Source organism: Bufo gargarizans, chromosome 3 (genome assembly GCF_014858855.1).
Source record: "Bufo gargarizans isolate SCDJY-AF-19 chromosome 3, ASM1485885v1, whole genome shotgun sequence".
NCBI classification, from domain to species: Eukaryota; Metazoa; Chordata; class Amphibia; order Anura; family Bufonidae; genus Bufo; species Bufo gargarizans.
This window is the reverse complement of record NC_058082.1, coordinates 460,823-476,817: the sequence shown is the minus strand read 5'-3', so window position 1 is coordinate 476,817 and position 15,995 is coordinate 460,823. Positions and strand designations below refer to the sequence as shown.

At 47.3% G+C, this 15,995-nt stretch overlaps 1 protein-coding gene across 3 annotated transcripts in view; it reads left to right on the top strand.

Annotated features, from left to right (window-relative positions):
- LCMT2 (leucine carboxyl methyltransferase 2) overlaps window positions 1-15,995 on the top strand; it is a 134,380-nt gene that overhangs the window by 9,000 nt on the left and 109,385 nt on the right. For all 3 annotated transcript variants that reach the window (XM_044286594.1, XM_044286593.1, XM_044286595.1), the window contains one exon: window positions 11,984-12,179. In XM_044286594.1, the coding sequence (XP_044142529.1) occupies window positions 11,984-12,179 (196 nt within the window). The remainder of the gene's footprint in view (window positions 1-11,983; window positions 12,180-15,995) is intronic.

Here is a 15,995-nt window from a genome sequence, read left to right as displayed (position 1 = left end):
GAGGAGACGGGGTGATGTACATCACCACATACAGTGTTATACAGGAGGAGACTGAGCGATGTACATCACTACATACAGTGTTATACAGGAGGAGACTGAGCGATGTACATCACCACATACAGTGTTATACAGGAGGAGACTGAGCGATGTACATCACCACATACAGTGTTATACAGGAGGAGACGGGGTGATGTACATCACCACATACAGTGTTATACAGGAGGAGACTGAGCGATGTACATCACCACATACAGTGTTATACAGGAGGAGACTGAGCGATGTACATCACCACATACAGTGTTATACAGGAGGAGACTGAGCGATGTACATCACCACATACAGTGTTATACAGGAGGAGACTGAGCGATGTACATCACCTCATACAGTGTTATACAGGAGGAGACTGAGCGATGTACATCACCTCATACAGTGTTATACAGGAGGAGACTGAGCGATGTACATCACCACATACAGTGTTATACTGGAGGAGACTGAGCGATGTACATCACTACATACAGTGTTATACAGGAGGAGACTGAGCGATGTACATCACCTCATACTGTGTTATACAAGAGGAGACTGAGCGATGTACATCACCTCATACAGTGTTATACAGGAGGAGACTGAGCGATGTACATCACCACATACAGTATTATACTGGAGGAGACTGAGCGATGTACATCACCACATACAGTGTTATACAGGAGGAGACTGAGCGATGTACATCACCACATACAGTGTTATACAGGAGGAGACTGAGCGATGTACATCACCACATACAGTGTTATACAGGAGGAGACTGAGCGATGTACATCACCTCATACAGTGTTATACTGGAGGAGACTGAGCGATGTACATCACTACATACAGTGTTATACAGGAGGAGACTGAGCGATGTACATCACCACATACAGTGTTATACAGGAGGAGACTGAGCGATGTACATCACTACATACAGTGTTATACTGGAGGAGACTGAGCGATGTACATCACCACATACAGTGTTATACAGGAGGAGACTGAGCGATGTACATCACCTCATACTGTGTTATACAGGAGGAGACTGAGCGATGTACATCACCACATACAGTGTTATACAGGAGGAGACTGAGCGATGTACATCACCACATACAGTGTTATACTGGAGGCGACTGAGCGATGTACATCACCACATACAGTGTTATACAGGAGGAGACGGAGCGATGTACATCACCACATACAGTGTTATACAGGAGGAGACTGACTGATGTACATCACCACATACAGTGTTATACAGGAGGAGACTGAGCGATGTACATCACCACATACAATGTTATACAGGAGGAGACTGAGCGATGTACATCACCTCATACAGTGTTATACTGGAGGAGACTGAGCGATGTACATCACCACTTACAGTGTTATACAGGAGGAGACTGAGCGATGAACATCACCTCATACAGTGTTATACTGGAGGAGACTGAGCGATGTACATCACCACTTACAGTGTTATACAGGAGGAGACTGAGCGATGAACATCACCACATACAGTGTTATACAGGAGGAGACTGAGCGATGTACATCACCACATACAGTGTTATACTGGAGGAGACTGAGCGATGTACATCATCACATACAGCGTTATACAGGAGGAGACTGAGCGATGTACATCACCACATACAGTGTTATACTGGAGGAGACTGAGCGATGTACATCACCACATACAGTGTTATACAGGAGGAGACTGAGCGATGTACATCACCTCATACAGTGTTATACAGGAGGAGACGGAGTGATGTACATCACCACATACAGTGTTATACTGGAGGAGACTGAGCGATGTACATCACCCCATACAGTGTTATACAGGAGGAGACTGAGCGATGTACATCACCACATACAGTGTTATACTGGAGGAGACTGAGCGATGTACATCACCACATACAGTGTTATACAGGAGGAGACTGAGCGATGTACATCACCTCATACTGTGTTATACAGGAGGAGACTGAGCGATGTACATCACCACATACAGCGTTATACAGGAGGAGACTGAGCGATGTACATCACCTCATACAGTGTTATACAGGAGGAGACTGAGCGATGTACATCACCACATACAGTGTTATACAGGAGGAGACTGAGCGATGTACATCACCTCATACAGTGTTATACAGGAGGAGACTGAGCGATGTACATCACCACATACAGTGTTATACAGGAGGAGACTGAGCGATGTACATTACCACATACAGTGTTATACAGGAGGAGACTGAGCGATGTACATCACCACATACAGTGTTATACTGGAGGAGACTGAGCGATGTACATCACCACATACAGTGTTATACAGGAGGAGACTGAGCGATGTACATCACCACATAGTGTTATACAGGAGGAGACGGAGTGATGTACATCACCACATACAGTGTTATACTGGAGGAGACTGAGCGATGTACATCACCACATACAGCGTTATACAGGAGGAGACTGAGCGATGTACATCACCACATACAGTGTTATACAGGAGGAGACTGAGCGATGTACATCACCACATACAGTGTTATACAGGAGGAGACTGAGCGATGTACATCACTACATACAGTGTTATACAGGAGGAGACTGAGCGATGTACATCACTACATACAGTGTTATACAGGAGGAGACTGAGCGATGTACATCACCTCATACAGCGTTATACAGGAGGAGACTGAGCGATGTACATCACCACATACAGTGTTATACAGGAGGAGACTGAGCGATGTACATCACTACATACAGTGTTATACTGGAGGAGACTGAGTGATGTACATCACCTCATACAGTGTTATACTGGAGGAGACTGAGCGATGTACAGTCATGTGAAAAAATTAGGACACCCTTTGAAAGCATGTGGTTTTTTGTAACATTTTTAATAAAAGGTTATTTCATCTCCGTTTCAACAATACAGAGAGATTAAAGTAATCCGACTAAACAAAGAAAACTGAAGAAAAGTCTTTTCAAGATCTTCTGTAAATGTCATTCTACAAAAATGCCTATTCTAACTGAGGAAAAAGATAGGACACCCTCACATGTATTCCCTCTTAAATTGGCTCAGATCTCACACAGGTATATCACACCAGGTGCACATAATTAGTAGATCGTTACTCTGCATGTTGAATGAGGCTTGCCCTATTTAAACCTCAGACATTTAGTTTGGTGTGCTCCTGACTGTTGAAGTGAGAGTGAGCACCATGGTGAGAGCAAAAGAGCTGTCAGAGGACTTCAGAAAAAAGATTGTAGCAGCCTATGAGTCTGGGAAGGGATTTAAAAAGATCTCAAAAGATTTTGAAATCAGCCATTCCACTGTCCGGAAGATAGTCTACAAGTGGAGGGCTTTCAAAACAACTGCCAACATGCCCAGGACTGGTCGCCCCAGCAAGTTCACCCCAAGAGCAGACCGCAAGATGCTAAAAGAGGTCTCCAAAAACCCTAAAGTGTCATCTCGAGAACTACAGCAGGCTCTGGCTACTGTTGATGTAGAAGTACATGCCTCTACAATCAGAAAGAGACTGTACAAGTTTAACTTGCATGGGAGGTGTGCAAGGAGGAAACCTTTGCTTTCCAAGAGAAACATCGAGGCCAGACTGACATTTGCCAGAGATAAAGTTGACAAAGACCAGGACTTCTGGAATAATGTTCTTTGGACAGATGAGTCCAAAATTGAATTATTTGGACACAACAGCAGAGGACATGTTTGGCGTAAACCAAACACAGCATTCCAAGAAAAGAACCTCATACCAACTGTGAAGCATGGAGGTGGAAGTGTCATGGTTTGGGGCTGCTTTGCTGCAGCAGGACCTGGTCAGCTCACCATCATAGAATCCACGATGAATTCTACTGTGCATCAGAAGGTGCTTGAAGAACATGTGAGACCATCAGTTAGAAAATTAAAGCTGAAGCGGAACTGGACCATGCAACATGACAATGACCCAAAACATACTAGTAAATCAACCAAAGATTGGCTGAAAAAGAAGAAATGGAGAGTCCTGGAATGGCCAAGTCAAAGTCCAGATTTGAATCCCATTGAGATGCTGTGGGGTGACTTGAAAAGGGCTGTACGTGCAAGAAACCCCTCAAACATCTCACAGCTGAAAAAGTTCTGCATTGAGGAGTGGGGTAAAATTTCCTCAGACCGATGTCGAAGACTGGTAGATGGCTACAAGAACCGTCTCACTGCAGTTATTTCAGCCAAAGGAGGTAACACTCGCTATTAGGGGCAAGGGTGTCCTATCTTTTTCCTCAGTTAGAATAGGCATTTTTGTAGAATGACATTTACAGAAGATCTTGAAAAGACTTTTCTTCAGTTTTCTTTGTTTAGTCGGATTACTTTAATCTCTCTGTATTGTTGAAACGGAGATGAAATAACCTTTTATTAAAAATGTTACAAAAAACCACATGCTTTCAAAGGGTGTCCTAATTTTTTCACATGACTGTACATCACCACATACAGTGTTATACAGGAGGAGACTGAGTGATGTGCATCACCACATACAGTGTTATACAGGAGGAGACTGAGTGATGTGCATCACCACATACAGTGTTATACAGGAGGAGACTGAGCGATGTACATCACTACATACAGTGTTATACAGGAGGAGACTGAGCGATGTACATCACCACATACAGTGTTATACAGGAGGAGACGGGGTGATGTACATCACAACATACAGTGTTATACAGGAGGAGACGGAGCGATGTACATCACTACATACAGTGTTATACAGGAGGAGACTGAGCGATGTACATCACCACATACAGTGTTATACAGGAGGAGACGGAGCGATGTACATCACCACATACAGTGTTATACAGGAGGAGACTGAGCGATGTACATCACCACATACAGTGTTATACTGGAGGAGACTGAGCGATGTACATCACCACATACAGTGTTATACAGGAGGAGACTGAGCGATGTACATCACCACATACAGCGTTATACAGGAGGAGACTGAGCGATGTACATCACCACATACAGTGTTATACTGTAGGAGACTGAGCGATGTACATCACCACATACAGTGTTATACTGGAGGAGACTGAGCGATGTACATCACCACATACAGTGTTATACAGGAGGAGACTGAGCGATGTACATCACCACATACAGTGTTATACTGGAGGAGACTGAGCGATGTACATCACCACATACAGTGTTATACAGGAGGAGACTGAGCGATGTACATCACCACATACAGTGTTATACAGGAGGAGACTGAGCGATGTACATCACCACATACAGTGTTATACTGGAGGAGACTGAGCGATGTACATCACCACATACAGTGTTATACAGGAGGAGACTGAGCGATGTACATCACCACATACAGTGTTATACAGGAGGAGACTGAGCGATGTACATCACCACATACAGTGTTATACAGGAGGAGACTGAGCGATGTACATCACCACATACAGTGTTATACTGGAGGAGACTGAGCGATGTACATCACCTACATACAGTGTTATACAGGAGGAGACTGAGCGATGTACATCACCTCATACAGTGTTATACAGGAGGAGACTGAGCGATGTACATCACCTCATACTGTGTTATACAAGAGGAGACTGAGCGATGTACATCACCACATACAGTGTTATACTGGAGGAGACTGAGCGATGTACATCACCTCATACAGCGTTATACAGGAGGAGACTGAGCGATGTACATCACCACATACAGTGTTATACAGGAGGAGACTGAGCGATGTACATCACCACATACAGTGTTATACTGGAGGAGACTGAGCGATGTACATCACCACATACAGCGTTATACAGGAAGAGACGGAGCGATGTACATCACCACATACAGTGTTATACAGGAGGAGACTGAGTGATGTACATCACCACATACAGTGTTATACAGGAGGAGACTGAGCGATGTGCATCACCACATACAGTGTTATACAGGAGGAGACTGAGCGATGTACATCACCTCATACAGTGTTATACTGGAGGAGACTGAGCGATGTACATCACCACATACAGTGTTATACAGGAGGAGACGGAGCGATGTACATCACCACATACAGTGTTATACAGGAGGAGACGGAGCGATGTACATCACCTCATACAGTGTTATACAGGAGGAGACTGAGCGATGTACATCACCTCATACAGTGTTATACTGGAGGAGACTGAGCGATGTACATCACCTCATACAGTGTTATACTGGAGGAGACTGAGCGATGTACATCACCTCATACAGTGTTATACAGGAGGAGACGGAGCGATGTACATCACCTCATACAGTGTTATACAGGAGGAGACGGAGCGATGTACATCACCTCATACAGTGTTATACAAGAGGAGACTGAGCGATGTACATCACCTCATACAGTGTTATACAGGAGGAGACTGAGCGATGTACATCACCACATACAGCGTTATACAGGAGGAGACTGAGCGATGTACATCACCACATACAGTGTTATACTGGAGGAGACTGAGCGATGTACATCACCACATACAGTGTTATACAGGAGGAGACGGAGTGATGTACATCACTACATACAGTGTTATACAGGAGGAGACTGAGCGATGTACATCACCACATACAGTGTTATACAGGAGGAGACGGGGTGATGTACATCACAACATACAGTGTTATACAGGAGGAGACGGAGCGATGTACATCACCACATACAGTGTTATACAGGAGGAGACTGAGCGATGTACATCACCACATACAGTGTTATACTGGAGGAGACTGAGCGATGTACATCACCACATACAGTGTTATACAGGAGGAGACTGAGCGATGTACATCACCACATACAGCGTTATACAGGAGGAGACTGAGCGATGTACATCACCACATACAACGTTATACAGGAGGAGACTGAGCGATGTACATCACCACATACAGTGTTATACAGGAGGAGACTGAGCGATGTACATCACCACATACAGCGTTATACAGGAGGAGACTGAGCGATGTACATCACCACATACAGTGTTATACTGTAGGAGACTGAGCGATGTACATCACCACATACAGTGTTATACTGGAGGAGACTGAGCGATGTACATCACCACATACAGTGTTATACAGGAGGAGACTGAGCGATGTACATCACCACATACAGTGTTATACAGGAGGAGACTGAGCGATGTACATCACCACATACAGTGTTATACAGGAGGAGACTGAGCGATGTACATCACCACATACAGTGTTATACTGGAGGAGACTGAGCGATGTACATCACTACATACAGTGTTATACAGGAGGAGACTGAGCGATGTACATCACCTCATACAGTGTTATACAGGAGGAGACTGAGCGATGTACATCACCTCATACTGTGTTATACAAGAGGAGACTGAGCGATGTACATCACCACATACAGTGTTATACAGGAGGAGACTGAGCGATGTACATCACCTCATACAGCGTTATACAGGAGGAGACTGAGCGATGTACATCACCACATACAGTGTTATACAGGAGGAGACTGAGCGATGTACATCACCACATACAGTGTTATACTGGAGGAGACTGAGCGATGTACATCACCACATACAGCGTTATACAGGAGGAGACGGAGCGATGTACATCACCACATACAGTGTTATACAGGAGGAGACTGAGTGATGTACATCACCACATACAGTGTTATACAGGAGGAGACTGAGCGATGTACATCACCACATACAGTGTTATACAGGAGGAGACTGAGCGATGTACATCACCACATACAGTGTTATACTGGAGGAGACTGAGCGATGTACATCACTACATACAGTGTTATACAGGAGGAGACTGAGCGATGTACATCACCTCATACAGTGTTATACAGGAGGAGACTGAGCGATATACATCACCTCATACTGTGTTATACAAGAGGAGACTGAGCGATGTACATCACCTCATACAGCGTTATACAGGAGGAGACTGAGCGATGTACATCACCACATACAGTGTTATACAGGAGGAGACTGAGCGATGTACATCACCTCATACAGTGTTATAGTGGAGGAGACTGAGCGATGTACATCACCTCATACAGTGTTATACTGGAGGAGACTGAGCGATGTACATCACCACATACAGTGTTATACTGGAGGAGACTGAGCGATGTACATCACTACATACAGTGTTATACAGGAGGAGACTGAGCGATGTACATCACCACATACAGTGTTATACAAGAGGAGACTGAGCGATGTACATCACCTCATACAGTGTTATACAGGAGGAGACTGAGCGATGTACATCACCTCATACAGTGTTATACTGGAGGAGACTGAGCGATGTACATCACCACATACAGTGTTATACTGGAGGAGACTGAGCGATGTACATCACCACATACAGTGTTATATAGGAGGAGACTGAGCGATGTACATCACCACATACAGTGTTATACAGGAGGAGACTGAGCGATGTACATCACCACATACAGTGTTATACAGGAGGAGACGGAGCGATGTACATCACCACATACAGTGTTATACAGGAGGAGACTGAGCGATGTACATCACTACATACAGCGTTATACTGGAGGAGACGGAGCGATGTACATCACCACATACAGCGTTATACTGGAGGAGACTGAGCGATGTACATCACCACATACAGCGTTATACAGGAGGAGACTGAGCGATGTACATCACTACATACAGCGTTATACAGGAGGAGACTGAGCTATGTACATCACCACATACAGCGTTATACAGGAGGAGACTGAGCGATGTACATCACCACATACAGCGTTATACAGGAGGAGACTGAGCGATGTACATCACCACATACAGCGTTATACTGGAGGAGACTGAGCGATGTACATCACCACATACAGCGTTATACAGGAGGAGACTGAGCGAAGTAGATCACCTCATACAGTGTTATACAGGAGGAGACTGAGCGATGTACATCACCACATACAGTGTTATACAGGAGGAGACGGAGCGATGTACATCACCACATACAGTGTTATACAGGAGGAGACTGAGCGATGTACATCACTACATACAGCGTTATACTGGAGGAGACGGAGCGATGTACATCACCACATACAGCGTTATACTGGAGGAGACTGAGCGATGTACATCACCACATACAGCGTTATACAGGAGGAGACTGAGCGATGTACATCACTACATACAGCGTTATACAGGAGGAGACTGAGCTATGTACATCACCACATACAGCGTTATACAGGAGGAGACTGAGCGATGTACATCACCACATACAGCGTTATACAGGAGGAGACTGAGCGATGTACATCACCACATACAGCGTTATACTGGAGGAGACTGAGCGATGTACATCACCACATACAGCGTTATACAGGAGGAGACTGAGCGAAGTAGATCACCTCATACAGTGTTATACAGGAGGAGACTGAGCGATGTACATCACCACATACAGTGTTATACAGGAGGAGACGTAGCGATGTACATCACCACATACAGTGTTATACAGGAGGAGACGGAGCGATGTACATCACCACATACAGTGTTATACAGGAGGAGACGGAGCGATGTACATCACCTCATACAGTGTTATACAGGAGGAGACTGAGCGATGTGCATCACCACATACAGTGTTATACAGGAGGAGACTGAGCGATGTACATCACCACATACAGTGTTATACAGGAGGAGACTGAGCGATGTACATCACCACATACAGTGTTATACAGGAGGAGACTGAGCGATGTACATCACCTCATACAGTGTTATACTGGAGGAGACTGAGCGATGTACATCACCACATACAGTGTTATACAGGAGGAGACGGAGCGATGTACATCACCACATACAGTGTTATACAGGAGGAGACGGAGCGATGTACATCACCTCATACAGTGTTATACAGGAGGAGACTGAGCGATGTACATCACCTCATACAGTGTTATACTGGAGGAGACTGAGCGATGTACATCACCTCATACAGTGTTATACTGGAGGAGACTGAGTGATGTACATCACCTCATACAGTGTTATACAGGAGGAGACGGAGCGATGTACATCACCTCATACAGTGTTATACAGGAGGAGACGGAGCGATGTACATCACCTCATACAGTGTTATACAGGAGGAGACTGAGCGATGTACATCACCTCATACAGTGTTATACAGGAGGAGACTGAGCGATGTACATCACCACATACAGCGTTATACAGGAGGAGACTGAGCGATGTACATCACCACATACAGTGTTATACTGGAGGAGACTGAGCGATGTACATCACCTCATACAGTGTTATACAGGAGGAGACTGAGCGATGTACATCACCACATACAGTGTTATACAGGAGGAGACTGAGCGATGTACATCACTACATACAGTGTTATACAGGAGGAGACTGAGCGATGTACATCACCACATACAGCGTTATACTGGAGGAGACTGAGCGATGTACATCACCACATACAGTGTTATACAGGAGGAGACTGAGCGATGTACATCACCACATACAGTGTTATACAGGAGGAGACGGAGCGAAGTACATCACCACATACAGTGTTATACAGGAGGAGACTGAGCGAAGTACATCACCTCATGCAGCGTTATACAGGAGGAGACTGAGCGATGTACATCACCACATACAGTGTTATACTGGAGGATATGGAGCGATGTACATCACCACATACAGTCTTGTACATCGCTCAGTCTCCTCCTGTATATCACCTCATCAGTGCTCCAGACTATAAAAAATACCTCATCTGCCTGTCTTGGGTTTGGCTCATCTGCCTGTGTCGTGGTGGTGCTCGCCTGCCTGTGTCGTGGTGGTGCTCGCCTGCCTGTGTTGTGGTGGTGCTCGCCTGCCTGTGTCGTGGTGCTGCTCGTCTGCCTGTGTCGTGGTGATGCTCGTCTGCCTGTGTCGTGGTGGTGCTCGTCTGCCTGTATTGAGTGGTTCTCGTCTGCCTGTATTGAGTGGTGCTCGTCTGCCTGTATTGAGTGGTGCTCGTCTGCCTGTATTGAGTGGTTCTCGTCTGCCTGTATTGAGTGGTGCTCGTCTGCCTGTATTGAGTGGTTCTCGTCTGCCTGTATTGAGTGGTTCTCGTCTGCCTGTATTGAGTGGTTCTCGTCTGCCTGTATTGAATGGTGCTCGTCTGCCTGTATTGAGTGGTGCTCTTCTGCATGTGTCAGGTGGTGCTTATCTTCCTGTGTGGGGTGGTACTCGTCTGCCTGTGTCGTGGTGGCGCTCGTCTGCCTGTGTCGTGGTGGCGCTCGTCTGCCTGTGTCGTGGTGGCGCTCGTCTGCCTGTGTCGTGATGGCGCTCGTATGCCTGTGTCGTGGTGGCGCTCGTCTGCCTGTATTGAGTGGTTCTCGTCTGCCTGTATTGAGTGGTTCTCGTCTGCCTGTATTGAGTGGTTCTCGTCTGCCTGTATTGAGTGGTTCTCGTCTGCCTGTATTGAATGGTGCTCGTCTGCCTGTATTGAGTGGTGCTCGTCTGCCTGTATTGAGTGGTGCTCTTCTGCATGTGTCAGGTGGTGCTTAGCTTCCTGTGTGGGGTGGTACTCGTCTGACTGTGTCGTGGTGGTGCTCATCTGCCTGTGTCGTGGTGGTGCTCGTCTGCCTGTGTCGTGGTGCTCGTCTGCCTGTGTCGTGGTGGCGCTCGTCTGCCTGTGTCGTGGTGGCGCTCGTCCGCCTGTGTCGTGGTGGCGCTCGTCCGCCTGTGTCGTGGTGGCGCTCGTCCGCCTGTGTCGTGGTGGCGCTCGTCTGCCTGTGTCGTGGTGGCGCTCGTCCGCCTGTGTCGTGGTGGCGCTCGTCCGCCTGTGTCGTGGTGGCGCTCGTCCGCCTGTGTCGTGGTGGCGCTCGTCCGCCTGTGTCGTGGTGGCGCTCGTCCGCCTGTGTCGTGGTGGCGCTCGTCCGCCTGTGTCGTGGTGGCGCTCGTCCGCCTGTGTCGTGGTGGCGCTCGTCCGCCTGTGTCGTGGTGGCGCTCGTCTGCCTGTGTCCTGGTGGTGCTCATCTTCCTGTCTCAGATGATGTTGCTCTTGCAGGTGCTGAGCCTTGGCTGTGGCTTTGACTCTCTTTACTTTCGGGTGTGCGGGAGGATGGGCATCCAGAGGAGCACAAGTATCTGGGAGGTTGATTTCCCTGCCGTGGTTCATCGGAAGCGTCTCATGGTTGACCAGAGCCAGGCACTGAAGAGTCTTCTGAAGAACATGACGTCACCCACAGGTTTTGATGAGAAAGGTTGGTTCCTGTCCATTTCTATGTCACAGCTGGTGTGTAACTACAACTCCTAGCATGTAAACGCTGACCGACCATGATGGAAGTTATTTTAGGTGCATGATGTAGATTCCACCACTCGTAGTTCCTACACCTCCACAGTTGGCATGGGTGAGGCCACAAGAGAAGATTTTGCAATGGAGTGAGCCCGGGCTACAGTCGGCTTTGGGGCCTCCGACCTCTGAGCCCCTCGTTTACTTCATCTCAGGACACAGTGTTCTCCTCCAGCCGCCATTATCATACCTCATCATTATCCTGTCTGACCCTTCTATATGACCGGAGCAGAGGCCTATATACGCTATATACTCCTGTCCTGTATACTATATACTAGCAATTAGCCTCATTTTACTAAGCACGCCCACCCCACCCCTGAACCTCCCCTTGTTTAACCCGCCAAAACAGCGTTTTAAATATCTCCAACACAAGTGTATTTTATTCTGTATATTGTCCACGACGAAGGGGGCACTTCGCCCTTGAAACGCGTTGACTTTAATAATAAAAAGAATCCTATTCATCTCAAGGACTGATCTTTATGCCTGCAGCGCCGGATAGTGGTCTGAAACCTTTTTAAATTCTCTGCATATATACTGCCGGAGATATATATATATACAGTCATGTGAAAAAATTAGGACACCCTTTGAAAGCATGTGGTTTTTTGTAACATTTTTAATAAAAGGTTATTTCATCTCCGTTTCAACAATACAGAGAGATTAAAGTAATCCGACTAAACAAAGAAAACTGAAGAAAAGTCTTTTCAAGATCTTCTGTAAATGTCATTCTACAAAAATGCCTATTCTAACTGAGGAAAAAGATAGGACACCCTTGCCCCTAATAGCGAGTGTTACCTCCTTTGGCTGAAATAACTGCAGTGAGACGGTTCTTGTAGCCATCTACCAGTCTTCGACATCGGTCTGAGGAAATTTTACCCCACTCCTCAATGCAGAACTTTTTCAGCTGTGAGATGTTTGAGGGGTTTCTTGCACGTACAGCCCTTTTCAAGTCACCCCACAGCATCTCAATGGGATTCAAATCTGGACTTTGACTTGGCCATTCCAGGACTCTCCATTTCTTCTTTTTCAGCCAATCTTTGGTTGATTTACTAGTATGTTTTGGGTCATTGTCATGTTGCATGGTCCAGTTCCGCTTCAGCTTTAATTTTCTAACTGATGGTCTCACATGTTCTTCAAGCACCTTCTGATGCACAGTAGAATTCATCGTGGATTCTATGATGGTGAGCTGACCAGGTCCTGCTGCAGCAAAGCAGCCCCAAACCATGACACTTCCACCTCCATGCTTCACAGTTGGTATGAGGTTCTTTTCTTGGAATGCTGTGTTTGGTTTACGCCAAACATGTCCTCTGCTGTTGTGTCCAAATAATTCAATTTTGGACTCATCTGTCCAAAGAACATTGTGGCGAAACCAACCTCGCCACTGGGTTTTGGAGAGGGCTGTTTAAAAGCCTCTTGCCTCAGGATTATGGCCCATAGTAACTTTAAAGGAGAAAACAGACCGGCCGCACAGCTTAAATCTGTCTGTAGAATTGTATTTTATGTTATTATGCGTTCGGTTAAATTGTATGTTATGTGAGGGCACCCAGATAGCTAATATTATTGTATTCGTGTATTCTGAGTGCCATTCACCTAATGATATGCACTCAGACTTGAGCTATCTGGGGATATGTTAAATGTCTGTGTTTGCTGTGGGGGTGTGACATTGTGTGTTTGGGTGGTGATTCCTGTCCTGTTGTCTCCACATGTGTATTGGTGATCTCCCCTTTGTCCTGAGAGATAATTGGATTGTCTTCGGTCGTCTCCCAGGCAGAGAGGAGGAAACCATGATGCATTGTGGGGATATGTTGTATCTGTTCTGTATTTGCAAAACTGTAATAAAAACCAGGCTGGGTGTGCCAGCACGTCAGATGACTGCTGACCCTCAAGACGGAGCCTTGTCTCGTTATTGGGGGGATTCCCTGTATGCTGTTGGAGACTGATTGCCAGGAGTGTAAGCTGACGGATATGCTTTTCCTGTTCGTCTGACTGACAGCTATTTGTGAGGTTCCAGTTTGGATTGCTATTTTGTATCCAGTTCGGGAGGTTGGTGTTCTGCAGTAGCTGTGCCTGTCTCTTGGAAAGGGGCATATCGCCTAAACGGATTTTAACCCCTTGTCTGCTGAAACGGTGCTGTTACATTGGTGGCAAGCAGCGGGATCGTTCCTACAGCCAGAAGGACAGCTACAGGAGACACCATTTCTGTGGATTCTACAATTTAAGGGCAACGCATGTCTCAGTACAGCGACCCTAAAAGCACCAGGATGGAACTAGCAGTGTTATACGAGGAGGAGGACCTGGATGGCCGGGATGCATTAAGGAAAGGCATCTGGTACCAGGCCCTGGATAATGTACAATACCAGCGAGGTGAGAGTCTCCCCAGTGAAGAGCAGCGGTTGCAGAAGCAAGTGGCCCTGCGGATGCCCTTCCTGGGAGAGCAGCCCCTGGAGGAATGGGTGAAGGAACTAGAGCACCGGGTATGGCAGGAGCTATGGCTGGAGGATGCCTACCAGGCGCTTTGGTGGTATGTGGCACAGTTTATACCCTGGACAGCTGAGCATGACAAGCCAGAGGGAGAGGAGTTTGATGGTCCTGGCTTGTTATGGGAGTCCTTTGCAGAGCCTGACTTCGGGAGCCCTGCACAGTCCAGACTTCAGGACATTTTCTATGAGAGGGAGGCTAGGCAGAATTGGGATGACCCCCATGAGGTAGAGCAAGACCTGGCTCACCTAGCAACCCTGGAGTGGGAACTGGAGCAGGACTACAGAGATCTCTTCCACTCCATTGGGAAGGCTCAGCAGGACAGCAAGAAGTCAGACCCAGGTCCAGAGCCCTTCAGCTGGGAGGATATTGTTGATGTTTACTGGGAAGGACCACAGGTGGCCGGTAGAGATGGGACCGAGGTCTCTCCGCCGGTCCTGCAGGGAATTGGGAGCCCAGTCTTCATCCCCCAGCAGCAGCATGATTTTTTGGGAATTGGGAGCCGAGTCTCCATTCCCCAGCGGCAGACGGAGTTACAGGGGGCAGAGACAGTCGGTCCTGTCCCCCAGCGGCAGAGTGTCCTACAGGGGATAGAGAGCCCAGTCTCCTTTCCCCAGCAGCAGGACACTGTATTGGGAGCGGAGGCGGTCGGTCGCCCTCCCCAGCGGCTGGAAGTATGTATGGGAGAGGAGCTTGTTACCCCCTCTCCCCAGCGGCAGATTAACGCACCAGGGGGAGACAGTAAGCCCCACAACTGTGCAGATGGGACCGTGGTCTCTGCACTTACAGCACAGGGGGTAGGGACAGTTGGTCCTGTCCCCCAACAACAGGGCTGTTTAGACAAAGGGGAGACAGTCGGTTTCCCCCTCCAACAACCAGACTCCAACCAGGCTTCTTCCATGGTAACGCTGGCACCAGGGCAGAGTACCGCTGATCCCTGCCCACAAAGCAACCTCCACTCCAAGCCAGGGAGCAACACAGAGACCGGGAGTACCAGCTTCCAACATAACCTTGGTGGACTTACTGGACAGAGACAGGCTACGAAATTCAGCAGGTCCAGTATTGGGTTGTGGGTGGGCTGCCAGACTAACTCAGGTACCGACCGGCGTGAGGTCAGGTATCTGGTTAGTCTTCCCTGGGGGGGGGGAGATGTGTGGCGAAACCAACCTCGCCACTGGGTTTTGGAGAGGGCTGTTTAAAAGCCTCTTGCCTCAGGATTATGGCCCATAGTAACTTTAAAGGAGAAAACAGA